Genomic DNA, 15,164 nt, shown 5'->3' with positions numbered 1-15,164 from the left:
CCCACATCGGGCTCTCTGCTCAGCAGGGGAGCGTATTTCCCTCTCTCTCTCTCTGCCTGCCTCTCTGTCTACTTGTGATCTCTCTCTGTCAAATTAAAAAAAAGGTAACTACTGCTCACATTTTATTGTCCACTTAGATGGCTCTTAATGCGTATATCGTGCATATAGATTAAGCTATAACATTTTCACCTGCATGAGATACTATACAAAGCATTTTTGTATTCTGCCTTTTATATTTCTATGTCGGTAAATCTGGATCTACATCAACTTTAAGGGCTATTGTGGCATTCCACAGGAGTGAGATACTTACTGTTATCTGCTTGGAGGATCTCCTATTTGTGTATTTTAAGTGCTTTGTACTTTTCCACTATTACAAAGAGTGCTTAGATAAACATCCCCGTACATGTCCTGCCAGAGTAACTCTTTTTAAGAGAAACTATGAAAATGCCATTAGCAGAAATATGTCTGTACTTATGTATGTAGAATTTTTTTTTTAAGATTTTATTTATTTATTTGACAGACAGAGATCACAAGTAGGCAGAGAGGCAGGCAGAGAGAGAGAGAGAGAGGGAAGCAGGCTTCCTGCGGAGCAGAGAGCCCGATGCGGGGCTCGATCCCAGGACCCTGAGATCATGACCCGAGCCGAAGGCAGCAGCCCAAACCACTGAGCCACCCAGGCGCCCCTAGAATTTTGATACAGAAAAGTTTACGCTCAAATTATATCCTTTCTAACAGTTAATGAGAGTGCTTTGTGCCCTCACCAATACTGGGAAATTTCTGTAATTTCTCAACAGATCAGTTATCAGCATCTCGGTATCCTTCGTGCTAGCTCTTATTGTTTGTTAACTATTTTATATTCTTTAACCCAACACTTACATAGCACTTACTGTATGTCAGAGACTTCTAGGTGTTTTTATGAGTATTAGCTAATTTCATCTTCCCTGTAACCCAATAAAGTAAGGACTGTTACTATTCTTAACTCAGAGATGGGAAAGCTGTGAAGCAACTGGAAATTCACACATCTGGTAGCTAGTGGAGCCAGGATCCAAAGCTTCCTCGTTATTCTAGACTCCACCTGCTTGACCATTGTGCCTGCTGCCTCTTTGGAGGAAACAAGAACTTAGCTGGCTGGAGAGTGAACCTGGACAACAGGGGTCAGAGAGCCAAATTGTAACCCTTATATTTATACATTTTCCCACCTATATGTCTTCTAATTATTTAAGAAGTAATCTCTTTGATTTTTTTTTTTTTAGGATGTATCAAAGTCAGAAGAAATCAAAAGAAGCTCTGCCTCACTACCAAGAGGCTTTAGAATATATTGAGAGCAGTCGAGGTGAAAAAAGTCTTGAGTGTGTACCAATATTGAGGGAATTAGCCGGTGTCGAGCAAGCCCTGGGACTTCATGACGCATCCGTCAACCATTTTCTACAGGTAAGCTGCAATCTACGGGCCACCAAAGTTCTTCTGGACCCACTGGTTTCCATGGGCACGAGTGGAAGAGCAGCTCAGAATGCCTGGCTTTGTTGTTTGCTCCGGATAAGAACATCTTCGTCTAGGTGACCGAATGGATAAGTGTGGGAGAGGGGTCCTCTGTTGCCCGGTGCATGGTCCTCAGATAGCCTGACACCTTGAAGACAGCTTTTCTCCTATTAGTGCCATGATTCAAGTCTTGTTTTCTGAAGTTCTTTGTCTTCTCATGTTTATTTAGAGCTCATGTTTTCAAACTGATTCGGGTTCTTTTCTAACCATCTAAAATCTTCTACCATCTAAAGTCTTCTACCATTATAAAATCTTCACTTGAAGCCACTTGGAGTTGTCATTTATTAGCTCCTGATCTCCTTTATCATTGTAGGACTCCTCTGTGAATGTGTCAGTCCAGGTTCTCCTGAGAAACAGAACCAACAGGCCATATACAGAGAGAGAGATTGATTTTAAGGAATTGACTGACGCAGTTGTGGGGGGTGGCGCACGAGTCCGAAATACATAGGGTAGGCAGGCCAGCTGAAAACTCAGGCCCGATCTCTATGTTATAGTCTTGAGACAGAATCCCTTCTTCTCCAGAAAACCTCAGCTTTTTGCTCTTTAGGCCTTCAGCTGATTGGATAAGGCCCACTCACATCGCTGAGGGCAATAATGTCCTTTACTCCAAGTCTGACTGTAAATGTTAATCACATCTACAAGATGCATTCACAGCAACATCCAGACTAGTGTTTGATCTAAAAACCGGGCACCATGGCCTCACCAAGTTGACACATAAAATTAACCATCACAGTGAGTTCCATATTTTTGGATGGCATCATCTGCTATAAAAACATTTTAAATTGTTTTGTCTGAACATTTTTCCCTGTTAAAGTTGTAAAATATAGACCGAACTATTCTTGTTATTTAGGATCAGATGCAATGACATGGGATTAAGAGTTCTGGATTGCTCTTTCTTTTTAAATTTGTCGGACCATGGATACACCCACCCAGAGTTTTTAGAATATCCTATTCTGTCACTGTTATCTAGATTATCTCTCTCTCTCTTTTTTTTTAAATATTTTATTTATTCATCTGACAGACAGAGATCACAGGTAGGCAAAGAGGCTGGCAGAGAGAGAGAGAGAGGAAAGCAGACTCCTTGCTGAGCAGAGAGGCCCATGGGCGGCTCAATCCCAGGACCCTGAGATTGTGACCTGAGCCGAAGGCAGAGGCTTTAACCCACTGAGCTACCCAGGCGCCCCTGGATTATCTCTCTTAATTACTATCTCCCTATGACATAGTATTATGTCCAGTTTATAGATAAGGAAGTCAAGAATTAGAAAGGTCGAGCCATAGGCCCAGGAGTACCATCGATGCCAATAAATAGCATAGCCCAGAGTCAAACCCAGTGGTTTTCAGGAAGATTTTTCTAGCTGGTATGTAACAGAATGGGCCAGGGAAAATGTGCCAACAGTGGAAGTAGGGAGAACAGTTCGGAGACTACCAAAGTAGCAAAGGCTGAAGATGATTTTGCCTTGGACCAGGATGATGATAGTAAGGATGAAGAGAAGCAGACGGGTTTGACAAAGATGGGCGAGGCAGAATTGATGAGGTATGGAGATAGATTGGAAGTGAGAAGAGGGCATGGGGATGAGTCAATGATGACTCCTGGGTTTCTGGTCTGAACAAGTGCATGGATGTGTGTGCCAGGTACAGTGGGGGTTGGGGAGCAGGCGTTGACAGGTGCTGGAGAGATGGCGAGCTCAGGTTTCGAAGGCGGGTCTGAGATGCTTATACAGGTGGAAATGTCAGTTACATAATCGGGACTAGAGCTCAGAACAGGGGTCAGGAAGTCATGTACGGATACGCAGTCAGTTGCCCTGGGAGAGGACGAGATCACCCAGCGGTGTGTGTTGGGGTGGGGAGGTTATTGAGTGAGAAGAGAAAAGGATACAACAGAGCCTTAAGAAACTTCAGCGTTCATTGGTCAAGTCAAGAAGGATGATGTGGCAAAGAGAGCAGAGAAGAATTTGGCAGAAAAACATGAGCAAAAGTAAAAGTGAAAGTGGTATCTTCGGTGTCCTTGGATACCTTTTGCTGTTCCGAAGGACATGGGGCAGTTTGGAGAATAAATGGATGAGTATTCCTAAATCCTAAAGGGCTTAGCACAGGGCCTGACACATAGCACTACACAGGATTTTAAAAATTCCCCTCTTTCCTTTCTTTTTCCTTTCTCTTTCCTTGATGACTTGGTCAAGGGAAACACTGGGGCAGTCAAGAGGCAGAAACCAGATTGTGTGGTGAGTGAGATGTGAGGAAGCAAACGTAATAAACATAGGTACCTAATTTTTAAAAAAATTTTAATGTAAATTCAATTTAGTTAACATATAGTATATTATTAGTTTCTGGGGTAGAATTTAGTGACTCATCAGTTGCATATAACACCCAGTGCTCACTATATCACATGCCCTCCTTAAGGCCCATCCCCCCACCCCCATCCCCCAGCCATCTCTCCCCTCCATCAACCCTCAGTGTGTTTCCTAGAGTTCAGAGTCTTATGGTTTGTCTCCCTGTCTGTTTTCATCTTATTTTATTTTTCCTTCCCTTCCCCTATGTTCATCTGTTTTGTTTCTTAATTCCACATACGAGTGAAATCATATGGTGTTTGTCTTTCTGATTGACTTATTTCACTTAGCCTAATCCCCTCTAGTTCCATCCATATCATTGCAGATGGCAAGATTTCATTCTTTTTGATAGCCGAGTAATATTCCATTGTATAAATACACTACATCTTCTTTATCCATTCATCTGTCCATGGATATCTGGTCTCTGTCCATGGTTTGGCTATTGTGAACATTGCTGTTATAAATATTGAGGCACAGGTACCCCTTTGAGTCACTATTTTTTTTTTTTTTTTTTAAAGATTTTATTTATTTATTTGACAGAGAGAGATCACGAGTAGGCAGAGAGGCAGGCAGAGAGAGAGAGAGGGAGGGAAGCAGGCTCCCCGCTGAGCAGAGAGCCCGATGTGGGACTCGATCCCAGGACACTGAGATCATGACCTGAGCCGAAGGCAGCGGCTTAACCCACTGAGCCACCCAGGCGCCCCTGAGTCACTATTTTTGTATTCTTTGGGTAAATACCCAGTGATGCAATTGCTGGGTCATAGGATAGCTCTATTTTTAACTTTTTGAGGAATCTCCATAGTGTTTTCCAGAGCGGCTGCACCAGCCTGCATTCCCACCAACAGTGTAGGAGGGTTCCCCTCTCTCTACATCCTCAGCAACATCTGTTGTTTCCCGAGTTGTTAATTACGGAGACCTATTTCACAAAGTACTAAGAGGTGAGGAGGGGGCGCCTGGGTAGCTCAGTGGGTTAAGCCGCTGCCTTCGGCTCAGGTCATGATCTCAGGGTCCTGGTCCTCCCTCTGTTTGCCTCTCTGCCTACTTGTGATCTCTGTCAAATAAATAAATAAAATCTTTAAAAAGAAAAAAAAAGTAATACCAAATGTGGTACTGAGAATCGAGAATCATATATCTATGAGACACTAGTGTTCCCCGGGCCATAGTTTAGGAAATACTAGTGTAGAGAAAGAAATTGGAATTTCTAAGAGCAGGGATCATCGAAAGGATTCTGCCTTCCAATATATTAGGCCTTATCACCTCTAGGAGCCCTCGGTACTATGTGAATGGAAAATGGGTTAAGTAGTCCCTCTTGTTTGTAGGGCCCAGATTCACCATTTTTTTAAAAAGATTTATTTATTTATTTGAGAGGGAAAGTAGGGGAGGGGAGCGTAAAGGGAGAGGGAGAGAATATCAACAGATTCTCCACTGGTCATGGAGCCCAATGCCAGGCTCAGTCTTGAGACCCAGAGATCAGGACCTGAGCTGAAACCAAGAGCTGGACATGTAACCAACTGAGCCACCCAGGCACCCCCACCCCCCGCCCAGAGTCACCATTTTAAAGTATTTTGCCATAGTTGTTCTCCCTATCTGTCTATATAGACACACATGCATGTATATATAGGCACAAAGTGGTAACTATTTACACTTTTTAATCATCTGGAAGTATTTGATTATATTGTGTCCTTCTATCCCTGAGTACTTAACAAAGATAGTCTCTGAGGTAGTCACAATACAGTCATCAAATTCACGAATGTTCTCATTGGTAGAAGCCATATTCTCCTTTGTCAGTTGTCCCAGTACTGTCTTTATGTCATTTTTTTTTTCCATCCAATACAAGATCCACTCCGGGTTCATGTGTTACCTTTAGTCATTATGCCTCTGGTCTTTAATCTAGAACAGCTTCTCAGCTTGTCTTTGTCTCCTTTGACATTGACATTTGTGAAGAGTACAGATCAGCCATTTTCTAGACTATATCTCAGTTTGGGTTTATCTGATGTTTTCTTATGACTAAGTTTGGACAATGCATGCCCAGCCAGAATACTACAAAAGGATATTGTATTTCTTAGGGTAGTACATCTGGAGGCACGTGACATCTACCTGTCCTTCATTAGTGACGCTACGTTTATCACCCAATCAAAGTGATTCTTCCCTTTGGGAACTGTTGTTCCCTTTGAATACCAATAAGCATTCAGTAGAGAGACAATTTTAAGACTATGTATATATCCCACTCCTTTGCACAGTTTCTCAACGTTTAGCACGCGTTGATGACTCTTTCCCAAACCACTCTCTACAGTGATGGTAGCAGATGAATGATTCTCCATTCTGCCATCCCATCCACATTTATCAGTGGTTGTTCATCTCTTAGGAAAGTCCCTCCCTCCTCCCACCAGGTTATTTATTTGCTGTGTGTATGTGTTCTTTTTCCACCTAGGAGTATATTCTGGAAATCACTTTATAGCAATTCATTCATCTGTACAAAGGTATGATAATCCACTTTAGGCACATACTGTGTTTTTCTCAAATCGTTTTGCATTTGGACATTTCGATAGGTCCCAGTATTCTGTAATTACAGACAATGTTCTAATGAATAATCTTACTCACATATATTTTTATATTATTGGAGTTGTATCTTCAGAGTAAATTCCTAGACATGGGAATGCTCCACCAAAGGGAGCTGGTTGTGTTGGTAGTTTTGCTGGATATTGCCTTTCTTGGGGCTTCTACCATTTATACCCCCACCAGCAAAGTCAGACTGTGCTGTCTCCCCAACAGCCTCTTCCCAAAGACTGTATCGTCAAACTTTTCATTTAGTTCTATCAGAGAGGCAAAAAGTGAAGTTTCTGTATAGTTTTAATCTGCACAATAAAATTGTCTATCTTTTCATAGGTTCAGTGGATTTCCTTAATATATTTTTTGTGAATTTTCTTTTCCTATCATTTGTCTACTTTTTAATAGAATTTTTATCTAGTTTCCCTTAACTGTTAAAAGTCATTACAGGGACACTGGGTGGCTCAGTCAGTTAAGCATCTGCCTTTGACTCAGGTCATGATACCAGGGTCCTGGGATCGAGTCCCACATCAGGCTCCTTGCTCAGCAGGGAGCCTGCTTCTCCCTCTGCCCACCACTCCCCCTGCTTGTGCTCTCTCTCTGACAAAAAAATAAAATCGTTTAAAAAAATAAAATATTTTAAAAATTAAGAAAAAAATAAAAGTCATTACGTCCGACACATATTGCCCCTTTATCTATGACATGTGTCATAAATATTTTCACTCGATTTGTCATTTGCATTTTATTTTGTTTATGGCGTTTTTACTGAGATAATTTATATACCCTAAATCTCACCCTTCTACAGTGTACAGTGTAGTAGTTTGGTCATATTCACAAAGCGGTACAAGCATGACCACTATCCAATCGCAGAACAACTCTCATCACCTCAAAAGCAACTTGCACCCACTGTGAGTTACTCCCCGATTTCTTGTACTGCTCATCTGGCAACCACTAGTCTACCTTCTGCCTCCATGGATTTGGCTATTATAGACATTTCATAGAAATAGAATCCTATCATATGTGGCCTTTTGTGTCTGACTGTTTTATCTAGCATATTGCTTTCAAGGTTCATCCATGCTTAGCGAGTATCGCTACTTCATTCTTTAAAAAAATAATAAAAATAAAAAGATTTATTTGAGAGAGAGAGAGAGAGAGCACACGTGAGCTGGGGGAGGAGCAGAGGGAGGAGCAGAGGGAAGAGAGCATCTCCTGCCGAGCACGGAGCCAGATACAAGGCTCGATCCCACAACCCTGAGATCATGGCCTGAGCTGAAATCAAGAGTCAAATGCTTAACCACCTAAGCCTGCCGGGGGCCTCTACTTCATCCCTGTTTTATGGCTGACGAATGTTCTGTAATACTGACGGGCCACCTTGATTCATCTCTTCATCAGTTGATGGATGCTTGGGTTGTTTCCACTCCATGGAGATTACAAATCTTGCTGCTCTGAGCATTCACACGCAAGTTTTTACATGGATATAGGTTTTCAGTTCTCTTGGGTATAAAGAGAACCTGACTCTTTGAGGAGCTGCCAAGCCGTTCTCCAAAGCAGCCTCAGCATCCGAGTCCCACCAGCAATGGCTGAGAATTCTTCCTTCACATCCTCGCTAACACGCGTTAGAATCTGTCCTTCTGATTTCAGCCATCCTCGTGGGTGCGGAGTGGTATCCCGCTGGGATTTTGATTTAAATCTCTCCAATGACTCATGGTGTTCTGCCTCCATGGATATGTGTGTGCTCATTTGTCCATCTTTGGAGAAACGTTTATTCAAATCCTTTGCTCATTTTTAAATAGGGTTACTTGTCTTTTTCATTGTTGGCTTAAAAGAGTCCTTCCTATGGGATATTAGACACTAGACCCTTATCAGATACACGATGTATAAATATTTTCTCCCGTCCTCTGGGTTGTCCTCTCACTTTCTTGATCGCATCCTCAGAAGCATAAAAGTTTTTACTTTCACTGAAGTCCAGGGTATGCTTTTTCTTTTGTGGCTTGTGCTTTCAGCCTCACATCTAAGAAACCATTGCCTAATCCAAATTGATGAAGACTTGTATCTGTTTTCTTCTATGGGTTTTATAGTTTAATTTTTACATTGAAGTCTTTGATCCATTTTGAGTTCATTTTTTTAAAAGACTTTATTTATTTATTTGACAGAGAGAAAGATCACAGGTAGGCAGAGAGGCAGGCAGAGAGAGAGGGGGAAGCAGGGTCACCACTGAGCAGAGAGCTCGATGCGGGGCTTGATCCCAAGACCCTGAGATTATGACCTGAGCCGAAAACAGAGGCTTAACCCACTGAGCCAGCCCCCAGGCGCCCCGAGTTCTTTTTTTTTTTTTTTTTTTAGGATGTGAAGTAGGGCTCCATCGTCACTCTTTTGCATGTGAATATCCTGGTTGTCCCAAGACAAGATAGTCCCAGGACTATCTTTTCTCCACAGAATTACCTTGGGACCTGTGTCAAAATCAATTGACCATAAACATAAGGTTTTACTTTTGGACTTTTTTTTTTTAAGATTTTATTTATTTATTTATTTATTTGACAGACAGAGATCACAAGTAGGCAGAGAGAGAGAGGAGGAAGAGGCTCCCCACTGAGCAGAGAGCCCGATGCAGGGCTCAATCCCAGGACCTGGGATCATGACCTGAGCCGAAGGCAGAGGCTTTAACCCACTGAGCCACGCAGGCGCCCCATACTTTTGGACTTTTGATTCTATTCCGTTGATCCATATTTCTGTCCTTATGCCAGCACCACAGTCTCATGTAATGTCTTATAGTAGTACATTTATGTATATTATGAATACTGCTACTGTGAACATTCGTGCACAAGTTTTATGGTAAGTTTTGAAATCTATAAGAGTGACATCTCCAACTTCTTTACTCTTTTTTAAGATTGTTTTGACTCTTCTGGCTTCCTTATGCTTTTATGTGATTTTAGGTTAAGCTTATCAGTTTCTGGAAAAACAAAACAAAACACTGAGTCCGTATTAACTTCCTCACAATATTAAGGCTTTCCATACATGAACATAAGATATCTTTATTTATTCAGTTCTTCCCTGGTTTCTTTCAACCTTTTTTTTTTTTTTTTAATAAACTCAACCATGTTTTATAGTATAAGTTTTGTACTTCTTTTGGGAGATTTATTCCCAGGTGTCTTGTTCTTTTGATGCTCTTAGAAACAAAAACGCTTTTTTTTCTTTATTTCCTTTCCCTGCTGTCATTGCTAGTGTGCAGAAATACAAATGGTAGGTTTATCTTACATGCTGCTATCCTGCTGAACTCATTTATTAGCTCTAATACGTTTTCCTGTAGATTCATAATGCTTTTTCGCCATGCAAAAGCTTTCTTAATTGCTTTCACATTTTCAACATTTCCCTTCACTGCATTTGGATTTTGAATTTTTTAGAAGGATTTCTCTGTATTAGAGCTGTAGAATAATTCACTCATTTTTATAATACTTGTAAAATTTAATCAGTGACTTTTATTGTTGTTTATTCTTGAGTTTAATAAAGATTGGAGAGTGTTTAAATAAATACTTCCCAATCATTATTAGAGAGAGGGCTTTGTGACGTTGAAATAATACTGGGTGTGAAGTCAGAAAATCCGAGTGGGAGTCCAAAGTCTTCTGTTTGCCAGCTCTTTGATTATACAAGTCATTTAACCTCTCCAAAAAACAAAACAAAACAAAAAATCCAGTCCTACAAAAGGCCCTATCCATTTCACAGAACTGCTCAAAGGTTCAAAATGGAAACTGCTTTGTGAACCATTAGGCATGTTGCCAGTATAAGCTTCTTTTATTTATTAACGGTAATTATTAAACATTTATCAAGGCTCCTCTTTTCTCTAAGAGCTTTACCTAGACACAGAAAGGTACAGTGTGGCTGCAGCTCTCCACGGGAGCCCTCGGCTAAAAGCCATTTAGTAAGTACCCGCAAAGAAAAGGGGTTTTGTTATTTTACCCTCTAGTTTTTCCGCTCTTCATTCCTTTGGAGTGACAGAAATGCCCAGAGAGAAAAGACCTTTTATTTTCTGGAGAATGTCGACAAGTTCCAAAGTATTTCGGGAACAAACCCATTCAAGTGGAGAAAAATACCAAGCCCCACGGAGCCACCACACAGGGAAGGCGGTGGTCCCCGGGGCCAGTGACATGACTGTGCTGGGCCCCATCAGTCCCCGTGCTGCAGGGGTCTGCGGACAACCTGCAGGCACAATTGTTTCTCAGACTACTCATGGCAGATTTTGGCAATAGATCTGTGTTTTCCTCTCCGCAAGAAAACCCCCAGGATCTCATTTTTGTGAGGATGTCGTGGGTGTGTGTGTCAGTAGGGGGATGAGTTGACGCCCCACGAGCTTCGGCTGCTTTTCGACGTCTCTGATAGTTGACTTGCCTGTCTTTCTTTTCCGTTTTCAGGGCAACTCTGCCTCTCAGTAGTTCCCAGATTTGCAGGCAGTTGGATTTACAAAGTATCGCAAACTAATACATCAGTCAAACTACCAAACACTTGGAGGTCAGAAAATGTGGCTTCAGGTTCCTCTGGGCAGCCTTGGCCAGACCCAGGGGACGGGTGACAGGTGTTCACACCCGACTCCTGCCAGCTTCAGACGACAGCACACATGGCAGCACCTCTGATTGGTTCTGGTTCATTGCTGTGTATTTGCTGTAATGCGCTATTTATAATTTCCCAAATCTCTGAAAATACTACCCTTTCTTGTTTAAAATTAGAAAAGATGCAGAATGCAATTGTGATTCTGCGCATTATAAAACTTTCCCAAGAATGACATAAATCCAGATGCTATATTGTTTCTTTTTAAGTAACTATTTTTTTAATAAAAATGATAATGCTCTTTATATTTAAAAGATCAAGCCATGCAGAGGAATACAAAGAAATGAGTTACAAGTCATCTGGGGCCTCCCTTCCAAGAAGAGTCAGTGGTAATGCTTGTATCTTTCCTCTGCATATGTGCATATGGGTATATAGACTGAGAGGGAGAAAATGAGAAAGAAAAAAAGAGAAAGAAAGAGGGATGAATTTGATGGCATAAAAACAAAAAACTTCTCTGTGACAAAATATCACAAAGTCAAAGAATAAATATCAAAGAGAGAAGACAGAGAAAGAGTTCTTATAAAAGCTAGGTGAGGGGTGCCTGGGTGGCTCGGTTAAGTGACTGACACCTCCTGAAATGGAGCCTGTGTTGGGCTCCATGTTCAATGGGGAATCTGTTTGAGATTCTCTCTCCCTCTCGCTCTTATGCTCTCTCTCTCTCTCTCTCTAAAATAAACAAATAAAACTTAAAAAAAAATCTAGATGAAAAAGACAACTCCATAGAAATAGAGACAAAAGGCAGAAATGGTCAGTTTACAGAAGCGGAACTACAAATAGCCCATAACCATAGAAAAATAATGGTCGACGTCATTTGTTTTTAAAGAAATACACTGTGGGGCGCCTGGGTTGGTCAGTGGGTTAAAGCCTCTGCCTTCGGCTCAGGTCAGTATCCCAGGGTCCTGGGATCGAGCCCCGCATTGGGCTCTCTGCTTGGCCGGGAGCCTGCTTCGCTTCCTCTCTCTCTGCCTCTCTCTCTGCCTATCTCTCTGCCTACTTATGATCTCTGTCTGTCAAATAAATAAATAAAATTTTAAAAAAAATACACTGTAACTGAGCAAAACAAGAGTCTGATGATGCCGAGATGGCAAGAGTACAAGAAAGCAGGCATCCTATGTACCACTGAAAGGAATGGGCATTGGCACCACTTTGCGGGGGAAACAGTTGATATTCCCTCTACGATGTTATAATGCATTGACCCCTTGACTAGCTGGTTCACATCTATAAACTTACCCAACAGATAGATGTGTACACGTGTGCAAAGACGTATACGCAGTGAAACTGTGTCGCTGGCAACAGCGAGCCTTTGGAAATTAGACACACGATAGATAGATGGATGGATGGATGGATGGATGATACGTGTGTTCCGCCTTGAGAGATGCTCAGAGGACATGATTATTTTTAATAAGCCAGATGTAGACCAGAATGTTTATTGAGTCAACAACTGATCAGATCCCGCCAGGTGCCCCTTGTCCAGGGGCAGCCTAAGGAGTGACATAGGCCTTAGCTGAACAGTCACACATGTTCCCATGAATGTGGAAAGGCAACTGTGACCTGCACCTGGAGAAAGGTACCGGGTGCTGTGAGAGCTCCCAACAGAGAGGCCTGAAGAGAGGGGACAGGAGTCACTGTGGCAGAGCCCGGAGGGCTGGTGGCCGAGGAAGCTGGGGGAGGGGCGGCAGGGCAGACAGAGTCAGGCCCTCAGCGCGCATGCGCGTCTGTGCAGGTGTGCGTTTGCATAAGCGTGTCAGTATTTCAAAGGGGCACACGGGGAAACTTGGAAGTGATCGCTGTAAGAAGTCAGATTCACAGAAGTCACTGCGAATAGGGAGAAGAGCGTGAGGCTTATAGACAGAAGGGAGAGGGTGTTTTAACTTACCACTTAGGCTCTTTCAAAATTATATAGGGGTATTACTCCTATAATCTATAAAAAAATCTAGCTATGTTTTAAGGAAACACACACTAGTAACCAAGAGCAGATGAAAATCTAAGTTCTCCACGTATCTATTTTGGTGCTAACCCTTACGGAGAGGAGGACCTTTTCTCCCCAGCCCTTTGGAAGAGCTAAAATTGACAACTGGAGGGTGGCCACAGAGGACTCTCTATTAAAAGAAACCGGCTTCCTCTGAGGCCCTTGGACTCCGTTTTTGAATGCCCTCCCCTCCGCACCCAGTGATTTCCCTTTCGTCTACTCCCCACCCCCACCCCCAGGAGTCCCAGCCACATCTTTCTCTTAGCCAAGGCTCTCCCCTGCCCCAGGCCCCTGCGGGGTGGGCGGCCGTGAGAGGCTTCCCTGACTGCCAGAGACTGGAGAGGAAAGGAAGCGTCAGCCTGGAGTTGTAACGTGACCCTGTCCAGTACAAGGCCCCCAGCCCAAAGCTAAAGTGTGGGACGGCGGGCTCCAGCAAAGGCCAGGAGGGGAAGCCATGTAACTACACGGTTGGGCAGTTCTAGAAGGAACACAGCAAGCTCACACCTCACAGTGACAAGGGGACTGGAATCAAAGCAGACACACAGACATGGTAGAAAGCACCTTTAAAAAAAAAAAAAGATTTTATTTATTTACTTATTTGACAGAGAGAAAGAGATCACAACAAGTAGGCAGAGATGCCAGGGGGGCGGGGAGCAGGCTCCCTTCTGAGCAGAGAGCCCTATGTGGGGCTCGATTGCAGGACCCTGAGATCATGACCTGAGGGCATGAGCTGAAGGCAGAAGCTTAACCCACTGAGCCACCCAGGTACCCCAGAAAGACCTTCTTCATCCTCTGCTCTATCCGTCACCCACTGCCTAACTCTCCACTCTGGTGCCGTCCTTCTGTGGTTAGTTCTCAGCTGCTTCGGGACCCACACATTGGCAGCCCGGTCTCCCCCTCGCCAGCCCATTTCAACTTCTGGGCCTAATCTATTTCCCAGCACCTATTTCTCTGACTCTCAAGTAATACTTGATTATGTTGATTAGAAAATCATCGTTCTGTAACTTTTCCTCTCTTAACAACCAGATATTAGATGAGAAAGGAGTGCAACTGGGAATCACAGGCCTTCGTTTGAATCCTTGTCTTGCCATGGACCCCTCGATGTGACCTTTTCAGTTAGCTGCTTGATCTCCCAGATAATTCATTTTCCCCATCAGTAAATCGAGCTGTTGACATCACCTTTACGGCTCATTCCGTGACTCAGCGAGCAGGTGTATATGATTCACGGAGCACCATGGCTGACAAAGGTTGGTGCTGAACCAGTGTGAGTTTCCCCCCTTCCCACCATCCTCCCCAGTGCAAGCCTTCAGCTGTACAAAGAGATCCCACCAGCTACTGAGTTGGAGCCTGGTCTTGTCTTCCCCGTGAGTGTTCCTGTCCCCAGGGTAAAGAGACCCAGTTTAGGTCCGCAAATGTTCCTTGAGCGACTTGTGTACTCTCCACTTGGCTATGGGAGGGGAGATTTCTCTCTGAGTCAGTGATCTCCTACTTATTACCAAGTGAGAAAAGAATCTGTCCCTCCCTCTTGCCAAGAGCTGGGGTTCCGCCGTCAGAACCCTGCATGTTTTAAGTTGAGTGTTCACGTAATGGGGTCTGCTTGCCTAAGTAGAAGCATCCTTTTTACTAGTCATCAAGTTTTCTCTTCAAGAACGATTCCACATTTCACAAATCCAAGGGGACAGCCTCAGTTCGATAAGAGCCTGCCAGCCCCAACTCTGGCTGGGTCTATTGACAGCTGGCTTGGCCCTGCGGACTCCGTGGTTTCCCCCAGAAACGCACAGAAGGACCAGAAAGCAACAGCTGCTCTGTCCCTTGGCAAGGCTGGAGGTGGTTGGCCTTGTGAATGAGGTTTTTCAAGTAAGGACCTTGCTCGAAATGGGATATTAAAGGTTTGGTTTTGGCTTTTGTTATTAACCCAGTACAACACGCTAACAGCTTGAGATTTAGAAACATTAAACACTCCCTTCTCAGCTTCAAGACGACAGTTGATAAGCATATAACCATAAGATACTGAAGACAACAAAGAACGGGAGGAGAAATTTGAGCCCTGGGAGATTAATAAATAATGAGGAGCGAATAGACTCAAGCCACAGATCCCCAACGGGGCCCATTAGTTGGGCTCCTGCATAAAGCCAGACAGGCAGGCATGGCTCCTGTAATTCTGTTAACACTAACAACTAGTC

The 15,164-nt window shown here is 43.2% G+C and overlaps 1 protein-coding gene across 6 annotated transcripts in view; it reads left to right on the top strand.

Moving 5' to 3' along the window:
- Positions 1 to 15,164, top strand: part of TTC23 (tetratricopeptide repeat domain 23) — a 97,088-nt gene that overhangs the window by 47,507 nt on the left and 34,417 nt on the right. For all 6 annotated transcript variants that reach the window (XM_004759813.3, XM_004759812.3, XM_004759814.3 and 3 more), the window contains exon 6: positions 1,254 to 1,431. In XM_004759813.3, coding sequence (XP_004759870.1) covers positions 1,254 to 1,431 — 178 coding nt within the window. The remainder of the gene's footprint in view (positions 1 to 1,253; positions 1,432 to 15,164) is intronic.

The sequence above is a fragment of the Mustela putorius genome, unplaced genomic scaffold (genome assembly GCF_011764305.1).
Source record: "Mustela putorius furo isolate JIRA1106 unplaced genomic scaffold, ASM1176430v1.1 tig00003972_pilon_pilon_pilon, whole genome shotgun sequence".
In the NCBI taxonomy this organism is placed as follows: Eukaryota; Metazoa; Chordata; class Mammalia; order Carnivora; family Mustelidae; genus Mustela; species Mustela putorius.
The sequence above is the reverse complement of the archived record's forward strand: the minus strand, read 5'-3'. Positions and strand labels throughout refer to the sequence as shown.